Source organism: Falco peregrinus, chromosome 9, assembly GCF_023634155.1.
Source record: "Falco peregrinus isolate bFalPer1 chromosome 9, bFalPer1.pri, whole genome shotgun sequence".
Taxonomy (NCBI): domain Eukaryota; kingdom Metazoa; phylum Chordata; class Aves; order Falconiformes; family Falconidae; genus Falco; species Falco peregrinus.
In genome coordinates, this window is record NC_073729.1 from 6531512 (window position 1) to 6558375 (window position 26864).

Below are 26864 nucleotides of genomic sequence, written 5' to 3' on the forward strand. Positions count from 1 at the left end.
TTTATTAAAGCAAATTCTCCCCATTACCCTTCCCTTCATTTATTATTTTTTTTATGATCTGTCATAAGTTTATTTTCTCATCTGGCATTCTTCAGGTACACACGAACTGAGAGGTGTGGGGAGTAGCAGATTAGTCCATCTGTTGGCAGGAGATCCTTGCAAGGAAATCATTTTTACCTGATTCACATAGCTCAGTTTGGATTTTGGGAATGCTTACCAAATCAATTGAGAGCAAAGCTTTCTGACACGGTTGTCATTTTAGTGTGGCACACAAACCTCCAGAATGGTAAACCTTGTAAAGGTGACAATCCCTGCTGAAGTCAGCGAGACCTTTGTTAGTGAAACTGGCAGAGGAAAAATGGCATATGATGTCCCTTTTCTTGACTAAACCACGCTAAACTGGGTGCCTTCTACTGACAGAGTATTTTATTGGTTCTGTGACACACCAGCTATTCTACTGAGTTTTCTCTAGATTTTTCAGCCTCTTCTCTCCCATTCACCTTATTTCTCAGACTTGTTACCTAGTTGTCAGATTGAGTCCTGCAAAACTTCTGCTCCCATCTGTGTGTAGTATAAGAGGGAGGTTCATGTATCTACTAAGCCTCATAGTAGAAGGTACTTGGAAATCTCACAGTTCTTTCTGTATAAGAAAGACTGCAATTCCTGAGCCAAGTTAAAGTGAAACCATCTGAACCCATTAAGATACAAGAGAAATATGATAGGAATTAGACATCTGCATATTTGAAACTGTTATGGGGATGGACAGCAAACAGCAAAATAACATGCACAACAGTATGACAAGCATATGTAAAAGTAGGAAAGAATATTAGACCGTATGAAACAATTACCTACATTATCATACGTTCTGGGAATGCTGGTGGTGTTAGTTAAGCGCTGTAGGAATATGTCTGGTGGGTTTGGTGCACTAGCATCCTGTAGAACATTTCTGGTGTTCTCAGAACATTGAGCCAAAGTCTTGTGAGGTCTCGAGTATATTTGCTCGTAGGTGTTGAATGCTTTCTACAAGGTTGTTTAGCACTTCTCAAAACTGAAGCTTTAACTGTACCTTTTTTAGGTCAGCATCATGTAGTACAGAATTTTAGCATACTTAAAGAGTTTTATTTATGTTATGCAGTATTTTTGTTGTATTTTTAATTATAGCATAGTGTTAGTACTTTAAGGTATTATTTGCATTGTCTAAAATAATTCAGTTTTTAACACCCTTGTGTTTGTTTTCTGCAGCCCAGAGAAAGAATCTCCTGTTGACACGGAATTCAGGTACAACACTTTAAAAACTAATGTGAACCTCCAGAGGTGCCTTCCAACCTCAGCTATTCTGTGACTCCCTGAACATTCCTCAAAAGTGTCTGCACTTAATGAGTTGTTCTTCCTTAGAAAGCAGACGGGTGGTCTTTGTATGCAGCTACTCCAAGATACAGAAGTAAAACCAAGGAAGTGAACCTTGTGGTTTAATAATGGCAAAAAAGTATGCTCCTGAATACTGGCAGTATCAGAATGTTCTGTTACCTACCATCAGGCTGAAAATAGTGGAAGGATATGTTTTTCTGTTCGTGCAGTAATAGCATAGGACAGAACAGCACGCATTTCTCTTGTCTGGAGAACGTTTGATTATGAGTTGTTGACTGCTGTTAGAAATTCATGAATTGTGCAAAATAATCAAGTTAAAACTATAGTCAGCAATCCAAAACACATAGGAATGGCTTTGCAGTGTATTAATTCCTCTACCACTATACTCATAGCTGCATTGCATTTTAAGTGCATCTATTTTCTTTTGAAAATTGCTGACATTTCAGAGTTGGTAGGTTTATTAAGGCACTGAGATTAATATATGAATGTCCCTTAATTAGTCTTTTTTTCAGTGATCTTGAATGCATACTGAGCCTACTGAACTTAACAAAATGAGATGTGATGAGAGTGTTAGATGAATAACTTCAAACAAATAATCTCAACAATGTTTTTTCTGATTCTAAATTAATGATCAGGTTTGATCCTAAATTAGCCAAAGGACACAGTCTCCGGGGAGCTCAGGGAAGCTTTTCCTATTTATTGTAAGGTTGGATTTTGCTGTTTGCCTCTTTGTGATAATTAAGAGGCTATGGTTAGTCTATCTTGTGTTATCAGAGGAAAAAAGTTACACTCTGCTGATGAAAACGCATTTCTTCGTTTATGCAGTCTGGGGGTAGGAGGCAGTTACTTCCACCTGCAGAATAAATTCCTCCAGAATCTTTGCTGAGCCATTTGCTCGCATTCAGTATTTTAAGTGTGAAACCTTAGGCAGGTTCAAGGCAGGCTTTCAGAGAAAGTGTTGCACGCTCCATTTCAGAATATTTGGTCTCTGGATTTTTGGCCCCATATTTCTCAGTTTCAGTAAAAGTTTAGTTCAGTTGCCTCTTTATAGGAAGAGCTGTAGACATGCGGTAGGCTTCTCATGTGATCAGGCACTTGCAAGCTTTTTGCTTATGTCAAAATGTGATCTGCCCTGATACATGTCATCCTAGTGTCAATTTGCAATTAAGATTAATTTAGAGGGGTTGACTAAATTTTAAATCCGTAATGAATTTTGGCAAGCTTATTGCTTGTTCCCAGATTCCTTGCAGTAATTAGTCCTCAGTGATGGCCTAAAAGCAGAAAGCAAGCCAAGTATGAATGGTGTTCCCAGGCACTGTGCTGGTTCTCAGCACGGAGTGCATCTTACTGGCAGTGCCCATGTCTTCACTGAACAAAATACTTTTTACAAAAGCTGTAAATACATTTTCCTCTGAGTAGCAAAACATTGCTCCTACTTTTCAAAAAATAGAAGTAACTTTTCAATCACATGGAGAATTAAGAGCAGCAAAGGCACAGTTTCAAGGAATTGAAAAAGTGGGGAAGGGAATACATGTTCATCTTGGAATGCCCAGAGCAATTTTTTCTCAATCACTGGAATGAAAACTTCATACTAATTGAAAAAATGCTTCCCTCTTGAGGCAGAACTGAATGCTCTTTGAATTAGATTTTTGGGACTGCTGGCTCGGCTGCCTAGGGGGTTTTTTTCTGTCTTTTTTCTTTTTTTTTTTCCTGTTTCATTTTCCAGTAAAGAGAATTCATAAAACATAATTGAATTCTAACAAGCCATCAGATATTTGAACTTGGAAACACGTTAGGGTAGTGTAACTGTGTGTTCTTTCAGGTCATCAAAGAAAATTGGATCCTATAATGACTTCCAAGCAAGCTTGGTGAAAGCCTGAGAAAATGAACAGGGCCGGTGACCTTAGCTCCTGATAAAAAAAGATGTATTTTGGCAGCACATGGTTTGAATTGCATTCAGGTCTACCAGAAAGAGGCTGGTGTAATGGCTGTCTAGCAGACAAAGGCTGCGTTTGGTTGAGAGGTCCTATCTTTTTATTGGATTAGCTGATTCAGTTGGAAAGAAAACAGCTATGCTTTTAGGTGTATGATCCCTCTTTTGGCCCTTTTCTGGAGAGGTGGTGATACGCCAGTGAGTTTTCTAGCGGTATCAGTTGCTCTAATGAAAAACGTTGCCTTTCTCCCAGCTGTGCCTTACTGAGGTCCTTACTACAGCCAGCAAAAGCACTACTACTTCACTAGTAGGCAGATGCTTTTATTTTTAAATAGTACTAATAATAATCCCTATGAAATAAAATACGCATGTTGAGATCCTGTTGACCGTACCTGTTAAGTTGTCCCTTCTGATGGTACGTTATGGGGGCAATTCCACAGGGGGAAATTTAGCAAATGTTTTTTGTCTGTGTTCTCTTTTGTGGTCTTGATAGATATAGAAAGATTTTACTCATGGTTGTACATTTACTTTATGACTCAAGTTCTCTTCTAAGAATGGGGAAAATAAATGTGTTGGAAGAAGGGGGGACTTGCCTTTGTGCATATGTGGAATTCTGGGGTGTTTTTTAAACGTTTAAAAATACCATTTTTATAATGTCCCTCCTGAAATGTATTGCCCCGCTAGTGATATGCTATACATTTTTTTTATTAGTCTGTCCAAACAGAGCTGGGATTCATTCTTTGGTAATTTTCTTCCTGCCATCTGTGATGCTCGAGAGGCAGCTTTACTGAGCTAGCCTCACCGAAACCCACTCACAGCAGAAAAAGAGGGAACAGACTGAAATTCAGTTAGTTGAACCTTTTCAGTGTTCTGTTGGAAATTTAACATCTTCTGTATTTCTTTCATGGGAGAGCTATTGATTGTCCTAAAAAAAAGAAATGAAAGACAGCATTTTTTAAAGACTTAATACCAGTGTCTTAATTTACAAGAAAAGGGTTTCTAAAAACCCGACTGCACTGGTGAGCTGGCAACTCTGTTGTTTCTGTTTGGTTTAGGTTTGTTGGTGATTTGGTGGTTGTTTTTTTTTCAGGAAAAGAGGCTCAGTAGCATATGCATCACAGAAGCCTTGGTTGCTCAATGCTACAGTGGAAGAGAATATCACATTTGAAAGCCCTTTTAACAAACAGAGGTAACAAGTTCCAGCACTGTCACATGCTTTACTCCCTTTTCCCTAAACAATGGGGTTGCATGTCCCCATCTCTAGCTATTGACTAATGTCCTGCACCTGCCTGAACATGACAAAAGACCTTGAGCTCTGCGTGGTCCCCCTTTGATCGTGTTTTTCCTGAAGGATGCAAGGGACAGAGTTCTGTCTCACTTCAACTGAGATGTAGAAGAGTTTTCATTTCCCAGCACCGTGTGTGTTTAGAATGCAGTATTCTCTTCTTACACCTAATTGACTAGTTTAAGTGTCTTAGAAGGACATTATCTGTTTGGGAATGTGTTTATTACAGTTTCAGTGGCGGGTACATTGTGAAGGATTAGTGGGCTGCCTTTCTATTCAGTATAAATGCTCACCAAACATTCTGAAGTATTTAAAAGTTAATTGCTGATGTCCCACCCCCCCACTCCCCCCCCTTAAAAGAAGTGGTTGGTTATGAATTCACATCCTATGCGCATGGTTTTTTTCCATCATCCTTGGAAGTTGAAACAAGAAACAAAGGCCCTGGCCATGAAAAAAGTTAAATGTTAAACAGTAACAATATACCATGGAAGAAGTTGTGCTTGTTTTGCTTGGTTGTAATTATTAAATACTTTTAATTGAGAAGCTGATGTAAGATGTTTTTTCTTAGCTGAAATGTTATTTACTTGCCTGTGATTGAAAGAGATCCCATTAAAACAATTAGTGGCTAACAAATATGTTTTCCACTGTGTGATTTTTTCCAGCTGGTTAATTTTTGTTCCTTTGCAGGTAGGAAATGTGCTGCTTTAGCAATATCTGTGTGGATTTTGCATTACCTTTTTTTGTTTCCGTAGGTACAAAGCAGTAATTGATGCTTGTTCCCTCCAGCCTGATATTGACATTCTCCCTCACGGAGACCAAACCCAAATTGGAGAGAGGGTCAGTAAACAGCTACAGGCTTCTATTTTTGTTTCAAACATATAGGAGGTTTTTTATTATCTTGTTGTGTTATTAAAACCTTACTGGTTATTTGGCTACAAAGGTAATCTTTTAGTTAAGTGTACGTTTGGGTCATTAGTCTGAAAGGTCGTTGCTCGGTAAACATGGAAACACTGTCATTTACATGAGATGCAATGATTTAAATGTGCTGCTATCAGAATGTTTGACTAATTCTGTGGCTGCTCTCTCAGATATCCTGACTTCACAGTGCATTTTTTGGTTTCTTTAGGACTAACGTAAAAATAATCCATGAATTTTGAGAGCCCCTTCATTTAGAAAAGGGCAGGTGTTTAATCAATGGCAAACTAAGCTTTATCACATCGGGGAAGATTAGGGAGTGACAAGAAAGGAAATGGAAGTCACAAATGTGTAAACAATTTACTCTGGCCTATACTGGCACTGTCACAAACAAGCGAACCCCCCCGAAAAAAAATGCAACAAACCACATGAGGATACACTTCAGGATACATTTCCACACCTAATCTTCATGTCGGCTACCATTTTAATTTTAAATGGATTTGTTCCTAATCCAGTTCATTGTGTAGCCAAATGCTTTCTGACAGGAGGAGGGAAGTGGAGGGGAGGGAGAGGGTGGGGTACTGTCTTTTGGCAGCAATTCTGGCTTATGAGAGCTGAAGGCATTTGTGGAACGGTGGGTGGATCACAGGAAGGGTAAGTAACTCAGAGCAGGGTGCTAGCAGGGGACTAAGGGCCAAACCCAAGTACAATAGCAACCAGGTAATGTTCACCTCAGCATGGTCTGACCTCCCACCAGCACTTGCTGATTACAGTGTATAATGGAGCTGATATAGTGTGACAGCATACGATTATAAAAACAAAAAACAGGACATAGCCAAACTCATAAGGCTGACTTTTGAGTAGAAGCCTAGTTTAGACTGCCTGCAGAATACCTATGCCACCACAAAGTACTGAACGTTTCCCGTCCCTCTGGTATGTATGGAGTACAGCTCCAGACAGTGCTCTGGCTTTTCTAACAATTTGTGTACTGTGTTCCCAGCTGAATGCAGGCCCACACTTTTGAAAAATTTCTTTGGGTTTCTTTGTCCAGAAAGTATTCTGTGGATAATCCAATCAGAATATGAATGTTCAGTTGATGGTTTTTATAATTGTCTGATTGTTCTTCTCCTGCTTATCTCCAAGGGTATTAATCTGTCTGGAGGGCAGCGCCAACGTATCAGTGTGGCAAGAGCACTTTACCAGCAGACAAATGTTGTGTTCTTGGTGAGTAGGTGCCATTATGTTTATGCTCCAAACGGAAGCATGGGATGTGAGCATTTGGAGTATTTCATGGGTAACACACACCAAACATTGTGCTTCACTGAGCTAAGCCAGATGTGCACTGTTTATTTTATATCTATTGTTAGCTAGCCTGCAGGTAAGAAGCACTTTGTAAATGTTGCAGACAGACAGATAGGTATTAAGGTACAAATCGAAATGCTAATGCTTCCCCTCTCGGTGTGCTGAAATTTCTTTTTGACCCTTGTGTTTATCTTTGGTACTTAGAAATTTAATAGTCTCTGCTGTATTCATGAAATTCCGAAGCTGTCTCAGGCCTAAAATTAATGTTGTCCTGTGTCTGGGGTGTTTCCTTTGTGCAACAAACTAAGCTGTCTTCCCACCCTGAACTGCTCGTTGTATATCCTGTCCCAACTTCAACAGAAGTGCTATGGAAAAAGGATCGAGAGCAGGCTCTAAAAACTTAGTAGGCGGGAAAACGAATGTATCCTACACAGTCGCTAGGAGTTAGCTTGCCAGCTTTCCAATGTAGGACTTCTTTCTTAAGCTCGGTTTTCAAGGAGCTTTGACTCCAGCTGTTATAACAGTGAGTCACATCGGATCAGAGAAGCTGTCCACATTCAAGGTCATCCCTAAAAGTCTGGGAGGTTACTTAGACCTTTCCCTGTAATTAGGCTGATCAATATGTGTTTGCTTCCCATGTAGGAGGTTTCCAGGCAATGATCAGAATGCAGGGGAGTAGACAGCAGCTGGGCCAGGTGCTGCAAATCAGCAGACCCAGTATTGGGCTGTAACTTGGTTTTGTCACTTCTGTCCTTTTGTGCAGGACGCTCAATAAGCACCTAATAGTAGCAGGTTCTCTTATGGTTTGATAATGTCAAAGTACATACAAATAAACCTTTTTTGAGTTACTAAATCTTTTAAAAATAATCAGGAATCTTATACGGTAGCATTTGCAAACACTCAGTTCTTTTAAGACTGCTTTTGTAAACAAATGCAAAAAGCTTCTCTCTGGCAAGTATGCACCTCATATTCCATAACCTTTCACATTCTCTAAACTTCTTGTGATCATTGCAGATATGAAAAAAGGTCATGTGATAATTCATTACAGATTTTATTCTTAACTACATTAATTGACTCTGCGTGTTTCATTTGTTGCCTATCAGACTAGTCCTGTAGCACGAGCTGGTGTTTTTTCACGTGCCTTCTAATCCATGTGTCATTATAATGAACAGCCTCGTCCGACTCCACAGTGCAGCGTTGTGTTCTGTGAACTGGCATTTACGGTCCCCAGAAGCGCAGCACTGCAGACAAGGTGGCTGTGTACAAACTCGGGGCTCAAAATGATGGTCAGGTCTGTGCCGGATCAGTAGGACAGCAGAATCAGTAGTTGCAGCAGGAAAGCTGGCAACATACATCCTTGCTTATTGAGCACAGTGCACTCAGATTTTTAAGAATAAATTCTGTACCACAGTCAAAGCTACTGTATTTCAAAAGCACATTTTAAGTGCTCTGTTAGGCTCTGATTTATTAGAATTTCAGTGATCATATTTATCTTACTGTTGATTTCAGAAATTTTTGGTTTTGTAGATAATTTAGTATTGTTGCTTTCATGTATCTGATGGAGTCACAAAATAAATTGTTGCAGAATTGAAGGGAGTAAAAGTTCAAGAGGATTTTCTGAAGCACTCCTGTCTTTGCTTGTACCTTTCTCTAACTAACTGGTAGCAATGATGTCACACTGAAAGCAGAATTAATTCAAATTCAACTCTACTTTATCAGCAAACAGCTGGAGAAAGCAAAATTTGATTTTTAAGACATTGTGGTTTTAGTGTAATATAGTATGAAATAATAATACGAAGGATATCTCACAGCCAATATCATTAGTGCAAGCAGAAATAACAGATTTGTAATTCCATATAAATAGGATTAGGTAAACAAGTCCCCCAAAAGATGATATAGATTATTTTGTTGAAGCAATGAATTATATGCACTAAATTTAGGCATAAACTAATCTAGGTCATAAATCAGGCATCTGAGCAGTGTCATCAAAATTATCAATATTTCTTCTTGTGTGATTGTTTTGATTTATGAATCAAAGAAAAAAAAAAAGCAGAAGGCCATTATGTATAAGGGAAATAAAATGTGCTTTTTGTCCCTGCCCCTGGAGCGGTTATGTAATCCATGCCATAGACATACGTTGCTGTGTTGTCTTCAGTCTGCCAGAAGCAATGCACTGCAGATACGTAGGCTGTGAAGCACATCTGCTGAGAGGAGCAGTTCCCAGCAAGCCTCACGAAATCACAGTGTTTACACAGCTGACATTACTATATGTCTTAGTACTCACTGTAAATAGACAGTTCAAGATTTGTTACGTAGTTTAAAAAAGCCATTCCTCAGAACACTTTTAATCTTCTGACAGCCTCTTTTGATTGTCTATATTGATCTAACTGGGTTTACTGGTGTTAAAATCTGTCAGTTTCCTTTAACACTCTAAGTGCTGTCTCCAAAAGTTGACCTTTTTTCCTTGTGACAGGATGATCCATTTTCTGCACTGGATATCCACCTAAGTGACCATCTTATGCAAGAAGGGATCCTGAAAATGCTGCGGGAAGACAAGCGGACCATTGTGCTTGTAACTCACAAGCTTCAGTACTTACCCCATGCTGACTGGGTAAGAAAGCTCTTCCCTTTTTTTAATGAGGCGGCAAGAATGTGGCATGAATAAGTCTTGCTGCAAACAAGGCTTTCTCTTCATCTTTCTGCCAAGGCAGTATAGTGAGAAGAGACATAATAAAGATCTGAAAATTAGCCAGTGAGCTTGGGGTGACGATTTTGGAGTTCCCATCTTAGAACACCTGATAGGTTGGATTTTCACAGAGCTGATATTTAATACTCTTATGGAAGCAGGCTGCAGTTAAAGTATATTGAGTATACAAAAAAATCAGTTGTATTGGAAAATTCTGCTCATTTTTTATCTCAAAAACAGTAAAACGTTTAACATGTTTGCCTCTGCTGGGATGTGACTAGGAATTTGTGCTGTCACAGAAAAAGGTGTTTTTATGGATATTGTGCTTGGAAATAGAAGGAAAAAATAGTGTTTCCTTGTGATTAGTACTAGTACATAATGTATCAAGAACATCTTTACCCTCTGTATGTTGACAAAATTTTAAGAAATAGGTAGTGTTCAATTGTTTTGTTAGGTTTCTTTGTTACATCTTGTTTACAGAAAAAAAATGAAGGTATACTTCCTATAACAGTTTGCAATTGCAAATGTCAAAGGTGAAGCAAATCAGGCAGGATAAAGTTTGGTTTTTGCGAATAGTTGTTTTTTAGTTCATTGGTTCACACTGACCTTGTGCTTCGTTCTCCTATAGTTATCCAGCTACAATATCACAGGTCTTCTTGCTCACGATGATTGATGACTGCAGTTATGCCTCCTAGCAGGACTTCTCTCTCATTTGCAGCTTGCACAGACTAAAGCAGCAGTTACTCTGTCTCAAGAAATAACCATGTTTCAGCTGCTTTGTGTTCTTCATATTGGCTTGCTATAAACTTGCAGATAGACATTAATCTTGTTCTGATCACATTTTTTGGTGGGCAGCATTTATCCTTTGTGGTCTGCTGTGACCTTGTCCCTCAGTTGTACACCTTTAAGAACTACTATTGATCTCAACACAGTTCTGGTTTTCCAGTCAGTGTCTTTTCAGGATACAGGACTTTTCTGCCTTCTTCCCCTCCCTGTGAGGTCCATTCTTAGCTTCATCTTTTTCAATTGTTATGTATTTGGATTTTTTAAAATATGCAGAGCTATGGCATTGTGTCAGTATAATTTTTTAATTTTCTTTATGAGTCAGACCCATTTCTAGGTAGTTGTGTTTTATGAGATGCTTTATGAGAATTATTTTATTTTTATTATCTTATAATTGGGTTTGAGTAATGTTTCATGAAATATACTGTTCCAACCAGCCTGTAGGATAGTAACCATTTGTATTAATTAAATTTATAATGAAAAATATTTATTCAGAAATAGTTCAGGCTCTTTTTCCTAAGCACAGGTCTCATTAAGGCTTAGCAAGTCTAACCTAATGGAGTGCAGCATGAATATTTATTTTACTTTATTAAGGAATTTTAAATAAAAATATAACTGGAAGTATATGTGATGGCTCTCCTAAATCTTCATAGCAAAACCCTATGCAAAAAAAAAAAAAAAAAAAATTCAAGGCCCAGCCCAATTATAGGTTTACAGAATAAATTGATCACAAGATTGTTGTTTGCTTTATTTTTTCCTTTTCCGTTTGCTTTATTTTTTCCTTTTCTCCGTTGTAAATTCTTAGCAGTAAACAGAATAGATTATTTCCCCACCCACTGACCATGGAAATTGTCGAGTTTCCAGGGAGAGAGAAAAATAAATACTGCTTTAACATGTTTTCTTATGATGTCATGTGAGTTTACAATCCACATGCCTCACTTTCCAATTCTCCTTGTCAGCTCTAAAGTAAAAGTAGTTACGCTGTGTATATAATGTAGTTACACTAAGATAAACCTGGAAACCACACCCTTCAGCCGTTGTCTTGTATATATAATTCTTTTCAAACTGTGTCCACTGTTTATGCTTTTAAAAGCTTTAGGGATTCAAATTCCCTAGCTTTTCCTTATCAGGTCCATGATATCAAACAGACGGTGGAGCCGGCATGCTCGTATCTAATTGCCTGAATGAGGGCAAACATGCTGCACACAGTGTGTTGCTAAAAGCCTTTTCCTTTTAGGAGGTAAGAGAACTCTAAAATCTCATCTTGCTAATGACTTGTATTTAGGAAGAGTAATGCACTCTCCTGTGTGCTGACAGGGACCCCGTTCTTCTTTCTTACTTAAAAGCAGCCTTCCTTCTTGAAAGCATGAAGTGCAGGAAGTTTATGGTTTTGCAGCATCTTGAGTAAAGGGGATAGAGTCAAGAGATAACTTCACTGCCTTTTTAGAAGACAGATTTATTCACAGAAGTATTCTTTATTTGAGAAAAGAGAAAATTCTGTCCAGGCCCAGCAGCATAGCTTTAAAATAAATAGAGGTACGTGGCTCTTTATCTCACCACTTGTGTTTCTAACTTTTTAGATAATTGCCATGAAAGATGGTAACATCCAGAGAGAAGGAACACTCAAGGACATTCAGAAATCAGAGACTGAGCTCTTTGAACACTGGAAAACATTAATGAATCGCCAAGACCAAGAGCTGGAGAAGGTTGTTTATGGGCAGGGCAATCGACATTTGCAGAAAATGTGACTTCTTTTTTTTCTTTTTTTTCTCCTTAGGTTGGAAGCATTAGCAAGGATTGATATGCTGTGTGTGATTTGGAGTACTGCATTTACCCTTATTATTTATCTGTTAAGAGAAATTCTTTCATCTGGACAGCTCATCCTTCCTTGATACTGTTGCCTCTGGTCCATTCTTGATAGGAAGCCCTATCAAAATATTCTTGCCTAAGGAATATTAAATTGGACCATTTTGGAAAAAGCATTGTTAATGTGCGATACGATAGCTGCTTCTATAAAAGTTGCTGAATTTACTCATTGCATCGGGTAGAAGTTTTTCAGATGTGCCTATATCAAGTTCTCTAAATCATTAACACATTTTGACTTTAATGCTATAACACGGGAAGAATGAGATAATTAATCTTAGTTCTTATTAATTAAGGGATATCTGTCCACGTTAAGATTTCAAGGAAGCTGGGATTGACAATGTGAAATTAATGTCGGATATCTAATTTATGTCCTTGAGTTTTACACAGAGGTAGCAAATACATCACTCATGACTGCCTGCTTGTAAGAGCTTTACTTTCATTTTTCGATCATGTTCTGATTGGAAACAAATTTTGTCACAGCTAGTGATTTTTTTATTAATTCTCTAGTTGAAAACACATGAACTGTCCCTTTTTCAGGAGACTATTATTGAGAGCAAAACTGTTTTGGAAAGAACAAATCTCCGGAGGACTATGTATTCCCGTGAAGCCCTGCTGAAAGATGATGAAGAGGATGAAGGTAAAAGGATAGCCTTTGAGCCCAGTACTGCTACATTACTGTTTCACAGTTCAATTATATGTGAATGAATTAATATAATGCAAACTGGCAAGAGAATAACCATTTTTCAGGTGGTCATGATTTGCAAGAGGGCTGTTTCCATTGATTTTTACATCTGGACTATAGTGATTTCAAGCATTCAGGAGTCATAGGTTCCTTCAAACTCTTGAGGTTTTTTTTCTTATACTTGAACATGATTTGATAATTAATAGGGAATAATACTGAATAATTTATTGTGGGTGAGCTTCAAATCTGTCAATAGCTTAAGTACACTTGTTTAAGGTTTTACAATTCGTTTTTATCAAGCCAGTACTTTTAAATTGCAAAAACATGGCTGAAGACATCGATAACTAAGTACTAAGGTTCTTTGCACCTTTTTAGCATGTGTGGCTGAGCATGTAATTTCACCTCAAAGCCACTCTTTATCCCGTATAAGACCTGTTTTGTAGCTGCCACTTGCCAGTCCGTATGAAAGGTGTGTACGAGTAAGTACTTTTTTCTTGCACATTGCAGAAGAAGTAACAGAAAGCGATGATGAAGACAACCTGTCTTCGGTGCTGCATCAGAGAGCAAAGATGCCCTGGAGTGCCTGTGGCAAGTACCTCAGCGCGGCAGGAATCCTTCTTCTGCCACTGCTGGTTCTGTCCCAGCTGCTGAAGCACACAATAATGGTGGCCATTGACTACTGCCTGGCACTCTGGACCTCAGATGCCCTTTCTGAGAAAACAGAGCTACAGCTGAAGAACTGCTCTTCCTATCAGGTATGCAACGCCTTCTTCATCTTCCTCTTATGATTTAACCGGTGGGGATCTCCCGCTGTCAACCTCTGCTCCAAGATCTGTATGCAGTGTGCTGTATTTCTAGTAAATTTCTAGCTACTGGAGAGTGTTTTGAAGGTTAATGCATTTTTGGGTACACAGTGCAATAAAACTAACAGTTAAGTTTTATGTGCCGTTCTTCTCATTTTGCTAGATTTATTGTATTTTCATCATCTAGCTGATATGCCTAAACCTTGGTCTCTAAAGTAATTTTGATACCATAGTTCTTTCAAATTCTTCTGTACTGTTGCATTCTACTGCAAGTAGGGCTTTCAGATTTTCTAATATGGGGAACACAGATTATTTTTTTTTTTTTTTATGATGTGCATGCTTTTTTCAGTTGTTTGTTTTTTTTCTAATGTGAATGCCACATGGAATTGACCACTGTGTTACCTATCAGGATACTCTGTAGAGGAGGGATTTTGTTAGAACTAAGATTTTCTTTATCGGGATTCAGTTTCTACAAGTAATCCTACATTAGTGTTTGGGAAGTTTGTGTATGATTTCGTGGATCACACTGTCATCTTTAAAAGATGCTTTATTGATGCTGAGTTTTAATATTAAATTAGTATTTCAAAATAAAAAACTATTATATTCTGTTCCTGTTCAGAAAACAGACCAAAACAACAAAGACATAATAAATGCTTTTAAAATGTTTTTTTGCCTTCAGATGAAACTATCAAATATATCTTTTCAGGGTTTTTTTTAATAGTATTTTGTGATTCTAAATGTCTGATTAATCTCTTATTTTCATGCAAACATGCCCCTCTCCAAAGGATAATACATTGTGGTTTAAGGTTGTTGAAAACCATTGGCAGTTTCATTTAGGGAGGAAAAAGCATTTACTCCTTACATTTTTTCAGTCCTGTGTTTGTGCATTTACAATAATTATTAAACATAATTTACAGTGAATAATTTTGTTACTTGCTTTTTGTTTCTTAGGATTTCAACCACTCTCAATATTCAAAAGTTTTCAGCATTCTCTGCTGTCTTGGGATTGTATTATGTCTTGTCACATCAATAGCGGTGGAGTGGACTGGCTTGAAAGTCACCAAAAAACTACACTCTTCTTTACTAAATAAGATTATTTTGGCTCCAATGAGGTATTGCTCTGATTGTAATACAAATTGTATTGTCGTAAAAAATTGCTGGCTGTGCTGCTTTTGGCACAGCCCAGGATATGGTTTTCTGGGCTGTGAGCGCCCATTACCAGGTCATGTTAAGCTTCTCATCCATCCCCAAGTCCTCCTCCTCCGGGCTGCTCTCAATTCATTCTCCACCCGGCCTGTATTTGTGCTTGGGATTGCCCAACCCAGGTGCAGGACCTTGCACTTGGCTGTGTTGAACTTCACAAGGTTCACATGGGCCCACCTCTCAAGCCTGTCAAGGCCGTTTTGTGCTCCTTACTTCAAGGTGCTCTTCTAAGCACAGTTTTTAAGAAGTGACTGTGAATCACATTTTTTGTATCATTGAAAATCACCAGGTATCACACTACTGAGCAATTTTTGAAAATGGTACCCAGGCTGCTTGAGTTCCTAGACAGTGATCAAACACCTCTCCTGCCTGACTGTGACTTCAGAGATTTACTTCCTTGCATATTTAATTTCTCTTTGCTGTTTTTAATTAGGGAGAAAACACAATTATTGATCTAGATGTTGTACAGTACATTCATAGCATGCATCATAATCTTAATCACTGAAAATCTTTACTGTCATGCAGTGATTGTGCAAGTATATGAAGGGTAATGGGCTTAGACAGTCATCAGGGCATCATTACAGTACACTGGGATGCACAGATACCAGTAAAGGACTTTGTCCTGCGTAAGTTTTCTTTCTAATACATGAAAAGCAAGTTGTATCTTAATTCAAACCTGCAGCTGTTACTGAATATTAGGAAAAATATCTTCTTATTTTCAAGTTAACTGTGTTTGACCCAGAAATCCTGTAGAAATAATATACGCATAAAACCTCAGATTTTTTAAAATACTTTTTTTTCAGGATAGAATTAGACTTGAGGTTCATCAAAAGCTATGGAACAGTTAATTACAGAGCAATAATGAAGTTTGCATTTTGCGTATGCAAAGGTCTCTTAATATATTATTTCCACATTTGTTCTTAGTTATGCATTTCTATTCCCAGAAAAATGCAAGACTTTTCAATATAACTTGTTTGCAGTTTTCTTGCATTGAAGAGGCCTCAAATTGCAATCAAAGGATTTTTTTAAATGTAATCATGATTTGTGTAGCTTAGGCAGTAGAGGGAGCTGAGGAGATGCTTGCTGTTTTTGGATTACGTTCAAGACTGCCATTTCATTGGAAAGCTGTGGTGATGGGAAAAGAATGTGAAATTTTACTGTGGCTGTCCATATATTTGCTTGTGTCTGTGATAGGGTACCTAGCTTAAGGAAGACAAAAAACCCCTAAAACTATTCTAGTGTCCAATATTGTAATCTTTCCTATTCCTTGTCTCATATTAGGTTTTTTGAAACAACACCTCTGGGTAGTATATTGAACAGATTTTCAGCTGACTGCAATACCATCGACCAGGTACTGAATAAATATATTCAAGCTGCCAAGTTGTCCTTTCTTTCCCAGTCTGAAAGGCTGGATTTTGTTTTATTACAGACTCATTTAGATGAAGTTTACTGATGATCTATAGTTTTGACTACTTTATCAATTTGTATTGTGATTTTCTAGGTTCAGAATCCATTCCTCATCTTAAATGCACATTGAAAAACCATTTATTTAAGATGCCCTGTATATAAAAGGCAAGCAAAATTAGACCAATAGTGATATCTCCAAATTAAGAGAATCTTTTTTTAAAAAGTGGGTAGACACATTCACTTGGCACATACGAGCAAATGAAATTAGAAGAATGCAAACGCTGTTGCCCAAAATAGAAATAAGCGAGATTCAAATTATCAGTTTTTACCCAGACTGCACTGCCAGTTCATAGGATTAATACAGATGCTAAAATCATCCATTGCATCCCATTTGTAATCCTCTGACATGAGGATTGTGGGCCACAATGCAGACATGTGAAGCAGCCCCACAGAAATCCCTTCAAATTTTTCCAAAACCCAGCACTCTATTCAAAATCAGACCTGTATACTTAGTGCTTCAGATCCTCAATTTTTTTTTGTCCTTGTGTAAGTGGACAAAGGAAAATGAAATAATGCTGGTTTAAACTTGATATGGTATGGAAGATTCTGTGTGCTTATTCTTCTTTATCTATACAGCACATTCCAGCTACCCTGGAGTGCTTGAGTCGTTCCACTTTGCTGTGTGTATCTGCTCTTGCTGTCATCTCGTATGTTACACCAATGTTTCTCATTGCCCTGGTTCCCCTCGCAATCATGTGTTACTTCATCCAGAAGTACTTCCGAGTCGCATCACGGTAAGAGCATAAACCAGTATCATTCTGGCAATAGAAACATCTTCTGCATGCGTGATTCCAGGTGAAAATGGAAATCTGTAAATCCAGGGAGAATCTGGAGAACGCAGTATAACCATGGTGCTACTGCTGCCCACTAAGGATCTAACATGCACAAGCATCCTCTCTGATTCCGGGTGCCTTTTAGTTTCTAACAAGTTGAAAAATTCTAGCCATATCTGTGATTTTGTTCTGCTACTAAGAACATACAGCTTCCCTCCCAGTGGCGCTCAAGAAGTGTTCGTAGTAATGCTGCATTTATCCCTTCATGTATGCATGAATTGAGAGGGATTCTACAACCAATTTACTTCCTGCTGGAAGAAACAGAGACTAAATAGAATTTCACCCCACCTGTGTTTCCACTGATTTGGTGACTAAACACAAAACTGAGAAACAACGTAATGATGAGTGTGGGCTCTCAGTTACTCTGTGTAAGTTACGCTGTCAGCTCAGTGAGAAGTTGTGCTATCTGGGGGGGAGACTGGGGACAGAGGAACTTGCATTTTGCCTTCTGCTTAACTCGAGCTGTTATTTGCAGTATCCCATTGAATTTATATTCAACATAGAGCCAGAATGTTGTTTAAAATTAAACAATTGAGTATAAGAAATAGGAATATAGGAGAAACAAAGGAAGGCAGTAAAGGGAAAAGACCCATCAGAACTCCAGCATTGTTTGTATTAAAATGTTAAAAAAGGAAAATCCTCCTGGGGTCTTTGTTCCTTGCTCGGAGACATGCAGCACTGCTTTGCAATCTGTCTGAACCCTATATATACATATATATAATTATTGTGATGATATTCACTTTCAATCTCTGGGCCTGTTTCAAGAGACTGAACTGCACAACAAAACTGGATTTTTACAAAATTCTTTTCATAACCCTCTCCAGGGACCTGCAGCAGCTGGATGACAGCACTCAGCTACCATTACTCTCCCATTTCTCAGAGACCGTTGAAGGCCTAACCACCATCCGAGCCTTCAGGTACAGTTTTATTTAAGAAACGTATATTACCTCACTTTTGAATATCTATCTCTGATTCTGTTCTGCAGTTGTGCAGTTATTGGTAATTGTTATTTGGATCACTTGGAAAAGCCAGAGTCCCCAAAACACTGGTAAGGGGGAACTCCAAAACACTGAGGAACTTTAAGTATTTGCATGTGAAGGAGTTACTGTGGAAAAACAGGCTGATGTTTGTCAGCTGCCCTGTGGTAATGGTCCACACACTTGCACACAACCTGAAAAAAAAAATACTTAAGGGCAAATGTGATTAAAGAAGCTAAATTAGCTTGCAATTACCGCAGTGTGCGGTGTGGCAGACTGTCTACTTGGACAGTTTCCGTGGAACAACTAATATGCACTAACTTGTTATGCCAGAGTAATCTGCCTATGAGTCGATGTCCTGGTAAGATAATTTGTGCATGCTAGCGACTTCAGCACCCGAAGTTATTCTTCAGGTTGTTAGCTGAAAATTTGGTGGTTTATACTTATTTTGAAAGTACACAAGCTGGAGACTAACTCTTTCATTGCCTGTTTTGATTCATTTTTCTGTCCACGTAAGCTGACAGGGGAGCAGCCCAGGAATACCTGATGGCATGCCTGGGCTGCATCTGTTACAAAAATGGCTGGTACCGGCAGAGGTACCAATAAAACTACTGCAGAGCTTACCAGCTGCTTTCCCTGAGCTAGTGCTGCTCTTGCCTTTTCCCAGTTGATTCAAAAGCAATTAACTATCTTCCACATCCATCTCATCTAGATGGCTACATGTTTTGTTAGTTAATTGTTACTATTCTATCTTTGAAATGGTAGTGCTTATTCCTCCTAATATGTAATTTTAATTTTATAATTTTATAATAGAAGTAATGCACAAAGTTAACTTTTTCTTAAACTATTTATTCTATTTATTATATATAAATTATTTATTCTATTTAGAAAATAGAATATAAATAGCTCAATGAAAAAACAACCAGTTTAAGATTTTTCTTTTTGACTGAAGGTAGCTTCCCAAAGAGTTGTAGAAAGGCATAGTATTTTCTATTATTAATTACTGTTATTGGATATTTAATTCGTTAAGTGCCAACAGTGTTCTCAGCTACAACAGTTGTAGCTATGTCTGTGTTCACTTTTAAGGAAAATAAATTTTGCTTTATTTGTTGCTTTTCTCATTTGTGTATTCTACTCCATCAAGAGGCTTTTTAGAGTATTATGGCTGTATATTTTCAGGTGTTGATACAATAAATAATATTCAATGCCATCTAGCTAATATTTTCAGTCTTCTGGAGCATTCCCTCTTGGTTCTTCCTATCACCTTGAAATTAATTCCTATGTCAAAGAATTGTGTTTGGTGCCTCCTTTTTCTTAAATCCTGCAGTAACTGATGTGCCTGTGACCCAGAGAGCCATGTGCATTCAGTAAATTCCATATTCCATCTGCCTGCCAGCCTCCTGCATCAGCTGGTAACCTGGCTATTTATAGGACTGTGTGGCTTTTCAGCTGCCTCGCATATTAGCAGGAGTGGAGTTTAGACTTGCTAGCTTGAGCATCCCTAAAAATAACACTAATTCAGGAATCCAGTCACCACGTTTGGAGGTGCTAGTTATTCCTGGAGTGTCCTTACCCTTGGTAACTCTCTTATCCTGCACTTCTCAGAACGCATAAGGAAAGAAATGTACAAAAAATCCAGGGGGAGATCAGAAAGACAGCTACTGCTGCAGCTATAAATATGCCTTCAGCAGATGCCCTGGCCTGATTTATAGTTTGCTATCTGGCACTTCAGATAGTGTTGGTGCTAAATAATCGATAAAATGTAAATGTGAAGGCTTCTGCAAAGACTGGTCTGTTTTCTGAGAGGCCTGGTGATCTGGGGACGCTCTCTGAAGAGAAAGATTTCTGCAGTCCTCCACCAATAGTGGTAACTTTGCATCCCCATTCCACGTGCATATATGCATGGCTGACTCATGACACATACCTCACATCTTCTGAGGCATATCTGCGTCACATAATACCTCATGGTGTAGATAGGAGAGTTAAACATGACCGAATTGGTTCCAGAAGCAGTACAGCCATCTCTGTATGGTAGGACACCGAGGGTAATTAGTCCTGAGGAAAGGCAGGGCTCACTAACTGACACTGTGTGATGCTAGCACTTGCTTTCAGGAAGAGCCATTCTAGACTATACATATACACCAATATGCTCAGAGCCAGCCGAGGCCATTCTTCATTGCACACAGCAGACACATCTCTTATGTCTTGGCAAATGGTTAAGTTTTGAACAGCGAAATTTTTTCCAAAAGTGGCGCTTACTACTTTTCCTCAAAAGCATAAATGGTTTATGTAAAGTCTTAACTTTATTATGCTGTACTCAGAAGAACGATTAAGATGCTCTGCAGTGAACAAATTTGAAAGCTTCTCTAAGCCACGTACTTCATACTTAAAACATTGTCCTATCTTTCTCTCGTATCAGTATAAGGAGAGCTGAACTTAGAAATAACTAGTGCTTCTTGCAGCTGTAGTAGCTAAAGGATATAAACAGGGGGAAATGAGCGTGTTTGTTAAACTTGCTAATGTAATAAAGGAGAACAAAATTTCAGGCTCTGGGTGCTTAAACTAGACCTTCATGACTTCAAGCTTCTGTTAGTGCTCTGGAAAAAACTTTTGTGCCAGACCTCTTTGTTATTAGACATAATGCTTGATACATGTTATTAACATCATATTAATTAATACCTATGCAAATAAATATGCCCAGCTAAAAGGGGTGACTGACTGACTTGTATGCTTGCCAAGACCCCAGTCTAAATAGGTGTAGCAGGGAATCACCTTACGTATCTGCTGAATTCAAGGCAGAATTCATTGATGCGGCTATTCTGATGAGTGGGTGCAGATTCAATATAATAAACCATAAGCAGCTCTATTTGCCATCGTTTTGTGTTGTGACTAATTCTCTGGGGGCAGGTGGGGGCGAAGACACAGTTCTTTCCATTCTGTTACTTCTTGTTGCTCCATGTGCTTGGACTGCTGTTTACAAAGTGCTCCATTTATCCACTGATAAGGGCGTGTTTGTCTAACACTGGGGCTACTATGACTGGAGGTACTTTGAGTTTATAATAAATTGTTACAATTTCTAGGTACTACAGTAATATAAATTTTAAAACGAGCTTATATGATCAGGTGGGAAGAGGAACTGCATTCTGCAGCATTAATACTTTTCACAAGTTACATGCATGTATTATTTCTCTCTCATATTTTCATTTTTAGTTTCAGATTGCCTGTCTCACAATTACCATGTAATAAAATACATTTACAAAATGCCCAGTGTGATCTGAAAGTCCCACATAGAGTTTCATCAATGCAGTAACATCCATTTACTCCTAAAAATGCTGTACAAATACAGTTTGCATGTGTCTAATACAAGTCTACAGATAATGTCACTGAACTATTGGTAGGCTGATTTAGACCCTGTGTCAAACTGCCGATGAGCATATATCCCCAGCAATTAAATTTTACTTTTCATTTTTCCAAGACACGATGCATGACTTTTTTTCTCTTTTTTCTCTTTTTTCCTTTTTTTTTCTTCTATTTTTTTCCTTTTTTTTCCTTTTTATTTTTCTTTTTTCAGGTATGAAGCCAAATTTCGCCAAAAGCTTCTTGAATACACAGATTCCAACAACATCGCTTCCCTTTTCCTTACAGCTGCCAATCGCTGGCTGGAAGTCCGCATGGCAAGTACATTATTTTTGTGTGTATACACAATGAATTTGACTTCATTCCAAGCAATCTGAGGCGGCATCCAACAGTTATCCAGCTTCATCTGGGTTTCAGATCTGCGCCTTTACCCATTGTATCTCTCTATCTGTAACGAATATGTGCCCAGCCCACCCTGGAAACTGAACGTTGTACATTTTCCCCATAGCCTGCAGCTGTTTCTCCAAGACAAGAATAGTTTTTATAGGTCACATTGGCTCCTCTGTGTGTGAAGAGTGATTAGAGCTGGTCAAGCTGTGCTGCCAGCCAGGATGCCTTTGTGGGACCATGTTAGTCAGTGTCAGCAGGCCTTGGCCTTGGGGGTCCCCAGGACATTTCAACATCTTGGAAGCTCTCTCAATGAGCAGAAGGATGCAGGCAGTTTGTGCCTGGGTTTGGGTCATCTGAGGAATGCCAAAGATATTCAAGTGCCCATTTCCTTAAAAGTGCTCAGTAAAGTAGCCTGGCATGAGAAATTATTTATTAAAAATAACTCCCTAGGAAGGAAATCAAGGAATTTTATGTTGTGGATGGTGATACTTGTATCAGACTTTGTTAGATACAGGTGGAGTACTGCTGTTGTGGTAACATGGGCTCCTTTTATGTGTGCTAAGTGTATGTTAACTCATATTTCATGTCTCAGACTATATCTCCATTTTGGACTCTATTTTAGCTGGTATCTTTTGCAACTTAAATCCAGATATTGAGTATGACTTAAATAAAATATTACTTCCTTTTTATATGCTCAGTCCTAGACCATCTGAAGACCCTAATTTGGTCAGTGCGTATATCACTAAACAGTACAAATACAGACAAGAAACAATTTCCTTCCTTACAGAGTTTGTTTTCTAGTCTGTTACATAATTTTACGCAAAGGCTTGTCTGTGGGAGGTCAAATCACTAATGAGTTAAATTAAAGCAGCAAAAGCCCGTCATGGTTGGATGCAATCCAACTAATAAATACATGCTGTGCAAGAACAGCTGGTTTGAACAAATATGGATTGGTAGCCACTCAGCAGTGACAGCAGTGCCTCCCAGCCATCAGCCGCAGAGAGGATCTGCTCACAGATGGGATTACATGAGCATTTCCCTCCTATCCCAGGTAACACCAGCTGTGCGGTTTCAGCCACCCCCATTACATGCTTAAGATACTTGCACTGACTTCTCTGGAAGAAGATAAGGAGTGTTGGTACAACTCCTCCTGTGTGCTAAAGTGTTTCCAAACAGCACAGCCACACTAAAGGCATTAAGAATGGGTTCCTAGGCAGGGTCTCTTTAGAGTTACGTGGTGTTTTCTGCATGTCCAACAGGTTTGTTATTTGGTATGTGAAATTATGACATTTTAATCATTTGTAGACTTACAGTGATGGAGTTTATTCATATTCCTTCAGGAGTACATTGGAGCATGTGTGGTACTCATAGCAGCTGTCACTTCTATTACCAGTTGCCTGTATAATGAACTCTCTTCAGGACTTGTAGGCTTGGGACTAACCTATGCTCTTATGGTAAGAATCTTGGGACCCTTTCTGTCTCTCCCAAACGTTTTTATGTAATTCTTCACGGCACGAAGATGAACAGGAAGATTGAAGGTGTCTGTACTTCTCTAGTGGGTGCTGTAACGTCATTGAAACCATGTGTTACCTTCAGTTCTCATTCAATGGTTGACATATTTGAGTGTATGCTTTCTTCAGTTTTTAGATAAAATATTGAAGTGTTAGTTCAAATATGTCAACCAAATATGGCCAAGTTGTGTCATATTTTTAATATTGTCTTGCATCATGAAGAGTATTTTTTCAGTGCATCAATTATATTTATGCCCTGGTACATCATTCTAGACTGTCAAACCTTAAGTTAGCAAGATGATGTCTTTTCACCTGTCTTTACAGTTCCTCCCCCTCTTTTCTGTTCCTGTAGATCAGATCTCCATAGTACCAAAGCATTTGCACACTGCAGTTAGGAAATGTAACCATTAGTCATTGCCATCACCCTGTTGATGTGTACCATACAGATTCGCAACGCCAGCTTATTGAGGCTGAACAGGTGTTTCTGTGGAGGAATATAAACTGCGGAGGAATATAAACTGCATGCTGGTCAAATGATGCAAACTACTAAAAATCTGGAATTTAGTAGTGTATTTGCTTTACATCAGGTGTCTAACTATCTGAATTGGATGGTTCGTAACCTGGCTGACATGGAGATCCAGCTGGGTGCAGTGAAAAGAATCAATGGCCTTCTCAAAACAGAAGCTGAAAATTACGAAGGGCTCCTTTGTAAGTGCAGTTTTGTGCAGCATGCAGAAAGAGCTTGCTGAAATTTTAATGATTTTGCAGTGTATTACCATGAAAAACATAGTAAATCACTTAATGAACTGATTAATTTATTATGAGAGGGTTGGTTGATTGGGTTTTTTCCCCTGTGCTCCTGGTACAGCTTCCTCGCAGATTCCCCAGAACTGGCCAGACAGAGGGGAGATCCAAATCCAGAACCTCAGTGTCCGATACGACAGCAACTTAAAGCCAGTGCTAAAGCATGTCAATGCCCACATCTCTCCAGGACAGAAGGTAAAGAACTGCAGTGGTTCTGAGGAGCATTTTAGACTAGCACATCATAGAAATCAGAGTTAAAAAACATACCACAGTATGTTTTGATGACTGAATTACCAAAGTCTTTCTCTAAAAGAATGTAGTGCACTGGGCAGGAGTCTGGGGCTTTCTTATTTTGGTGTCTTTAGGCATACTTTAAAGAGTGACAAGTTAGAACTACATATGACTTTTCAGTATCCCAGCGCCTGTTGTCAGCACACAGTGCCATAAGAAGCGATTGTGTTAGATCTACTTTCCATCATTCCTATGTGGCTCTCTTGCCTTTATTCCCATTGCTGCCACTCTCCTGTTGTTCTTGTATGTAGGACTGGCCTTGATTTATTCCTAAATGCTCAGACCCCTGAAGACAAAGAGTGAACTCAGGGATTTTGTTATGGCCAGTTCAGTTTGGCTGATCCATGAGGGTCACGGGGATCAGAACAGCTTCTCCATCCACTCATCTTAAACGTCAAATACAGACATTATCCATGTCCGCTCATGTGGCGTTCATCTGTGTTCTGTGTCACAGATTGGGATCTGCGGCCGAACAGGCAGTGGAAAATCCTCCTTCTCTCTGGCGTTTTTCAGAATGGTTGACACTTTTGAGGGTAAGATGACACTTCTGCATATTGGTCAAGCTCAGCTCCTGAAGGTGCTTTGCTAGTCCTTTCCTTAGCCACAGCTTTGAATTGTGATTATTTATTTTAATCTGCAGGACACACTCTCTGGCCTTGTATTGTACTTTAAATACAGTATCATCTGTTACCTAACAGCTGTGCCATTCATAAGCTGGATCAATAAAAGTTCTGCTTGACAGAAGCAAAAGTCCAAGAGTGCCAGAGGACAGCCTTTTGTGCTGTTAAATCACAGCTGTAGGAGCAAAGCATAAAAGGGGGCGGTGTTCAAGTACAGTGAAGTACATGCGCAGATAGGGCCCACTGGGCCCAGAAAACTCAGCAGCTGAGGACTGCAGCTTGCCCTGCTGCCCTGGAATTTCCTGCCATATTTCCTGCTATGTGCACCATATCTATGTGCCTGATGGAGTGTTTTCCTGTGCAACTTAAAAATAGTTCAGCCTCAGTTTCCCAGCCACATCACCCACAGGGCCCGTATGCAGAGCCAGGTGGTTGTACTTGGAGATAAAATTTCAAAAGCGCTCAATAGTAATTTGGCATTCTGAAATGCTTAACCATTAACTAGTCACTGGTTGAAGTGACGTCTTACCTTGTTGTTCAGTAGATGTTTATAATGGTCAAGCAGATAAGTAGTGTGTCTAATCATTCATAAAATATTACAGGTATACTTTTTATTCTTCCCAGCTGAGGCTTAGTCCCAAGACAGTTGTGCTTGCTGCTTGACCACAGCTTGTTTCTTTAGTGAATGAAGGGATATGCAATTCAAGGCCTGTTCCTGCTGTACTGTATTGCAAGCTGAAAGTGAGCCGTGTCTTTGTGAGCAGCTGCATGGCGTGATAAATGGTCTAGCAGACTATCCATTTTCTTTTTGAATAGGAAGGATTATCATTGATGGTATAGATATCGCTAAGCTCCCCTTACAGACGTTGAGATCGAGGCTGTCGATCATTCTCCAAGATCCTATTTTGTTCAGTGGAACAATCCGGTAAGCGTTAAGCACCAGCAATAAAAACTTACAATGACTTATATGTTACTATATATTAAAATTATATCATGTCATGAGTTTTACAGAATTGCTGATAGCAAGCTGTTCAGTTCTGGTCACCTTAGTTGGAGTAGGGAGAGGATCGTTGCTTTCTGTCTGTGCCTTTTAGCCACCCTGCCAGACTGCACGTTCCCAGTGCCTGAGCCTGGACAGCATGCTGTCGACAGAAGGCATCCCATGCCTGGGAAGTAGGGAAAGTCACTGTTCCTCCGGGATTGAGCAGTCATTTCAGCTCACTGATCAAATACCCATAACCAGCCAGCACTTCTTGAAACCTTCGCCTTCTTTCTCCTACATCGGTTTTCATGTGTCTGCCTTAAAATATGAGATGGAAAAAATGCAGCCTAAAAAATTAATGTAGGAAAAAAGCAGTAAAACAATATGAGAAGTACTGGAGGAAGTCTTGGGTATTTTATCATGGAGCCTCTATCAGTGTTGCCTTTCTAGTGTTTGAGCTGTTCTTTCATCTGTGAGACCAAACACCTTGTTTCTCTCTTTTTTCACTTCCCCCGCTCCCCCACTTCCTTCTCCTCTGAGAGGATGACACAGTAGAAACAGCGGCAAAAATATCCACAGTTTCCAACAAATGTCCTTCCCTATGTCTGTGGCATTTCCCTTAGAGAGGAACAGTACAATCCTCAGTGCACAGTTACATCACCTATTGTTACAGTTTCTGCATAAAAGTCATTAGAGTTCACTGAAAATGATACAGGCTTCTCTGGTTTGCTGACTCCGTGCTAATACGGATCTCAGGATTATCTCCTGAACTTGCCTGAATAGAGCATGATTCATTCATGTCAAAA

General features: G+C 39.0%; 1 protein-coding gene across 6 annotated transcripts in view; it reads left to right on the plus strand.

Moving 5' to 3' along the window:
* The window catches only part of ABCC8 (ATP binding cassette subfamily C member 8), an 82981-nt gene that overhangs the window by 48078 nt on the left and 8039 nt on the right, over positions 1-26864 (plus strand). For 5 of the 6 annotated variants that reach the window (XM_055814005.1, XM_055814003.1, XM_055814004.1 and 2 more), the window contains 18 exons: positions 1243-1278; positions 4392-4490; positions 5339-5423; positions 6645-6725; positions 9277-9414; positions 11853-11978; positions 12676-12775; positions 13328-13575; positions 14575-14735; positions 16108-16177; positions 16870-17027; positions 17951-18043; positions 21675-21777; positions 23191-23304; positions 23949-24069; positions 24230-24360; positions 24911-24989; positions 25893-26001. In XM_055814005.1, the coding sequence (XP_055669980.1) occupies positions 1243-1278; positions 4392-4490; positions 5339-5423; positions 6645-6725; positions 9277-9414; positions 11853-11978; positions 12676-12775; positions 13328-13575; positions 14575-14735; positions 16108-16177; positions 16870-17027; positions 17951-18043; positions 21675-21777; positions 23191-23304; positions 23949-24069; positions 24230-24360; positions 24911-24989; positions 25893-26001 (2052 nt within the window). Of the gene's footprint in view, positions 1-1242; positions 1279-4391; positions 4491-5338; positions 5424-6644; positions 6726-9276; positions 9415-11852; positions 11979-12675; positions 12776-13327; positions 13576-14574; positions 14736-16107; positions 16178-16869; positions 17028-17950; positions 18044-21674; positions 21778-23190; positions 23305-23948; positions 24070-24229; positions 24361-24910; positions 24990-25892; positions 26002-26864 lie in introns of those variants that run through there. The other variant, XR_008748761.1, reaches the window with a different exon arrangement.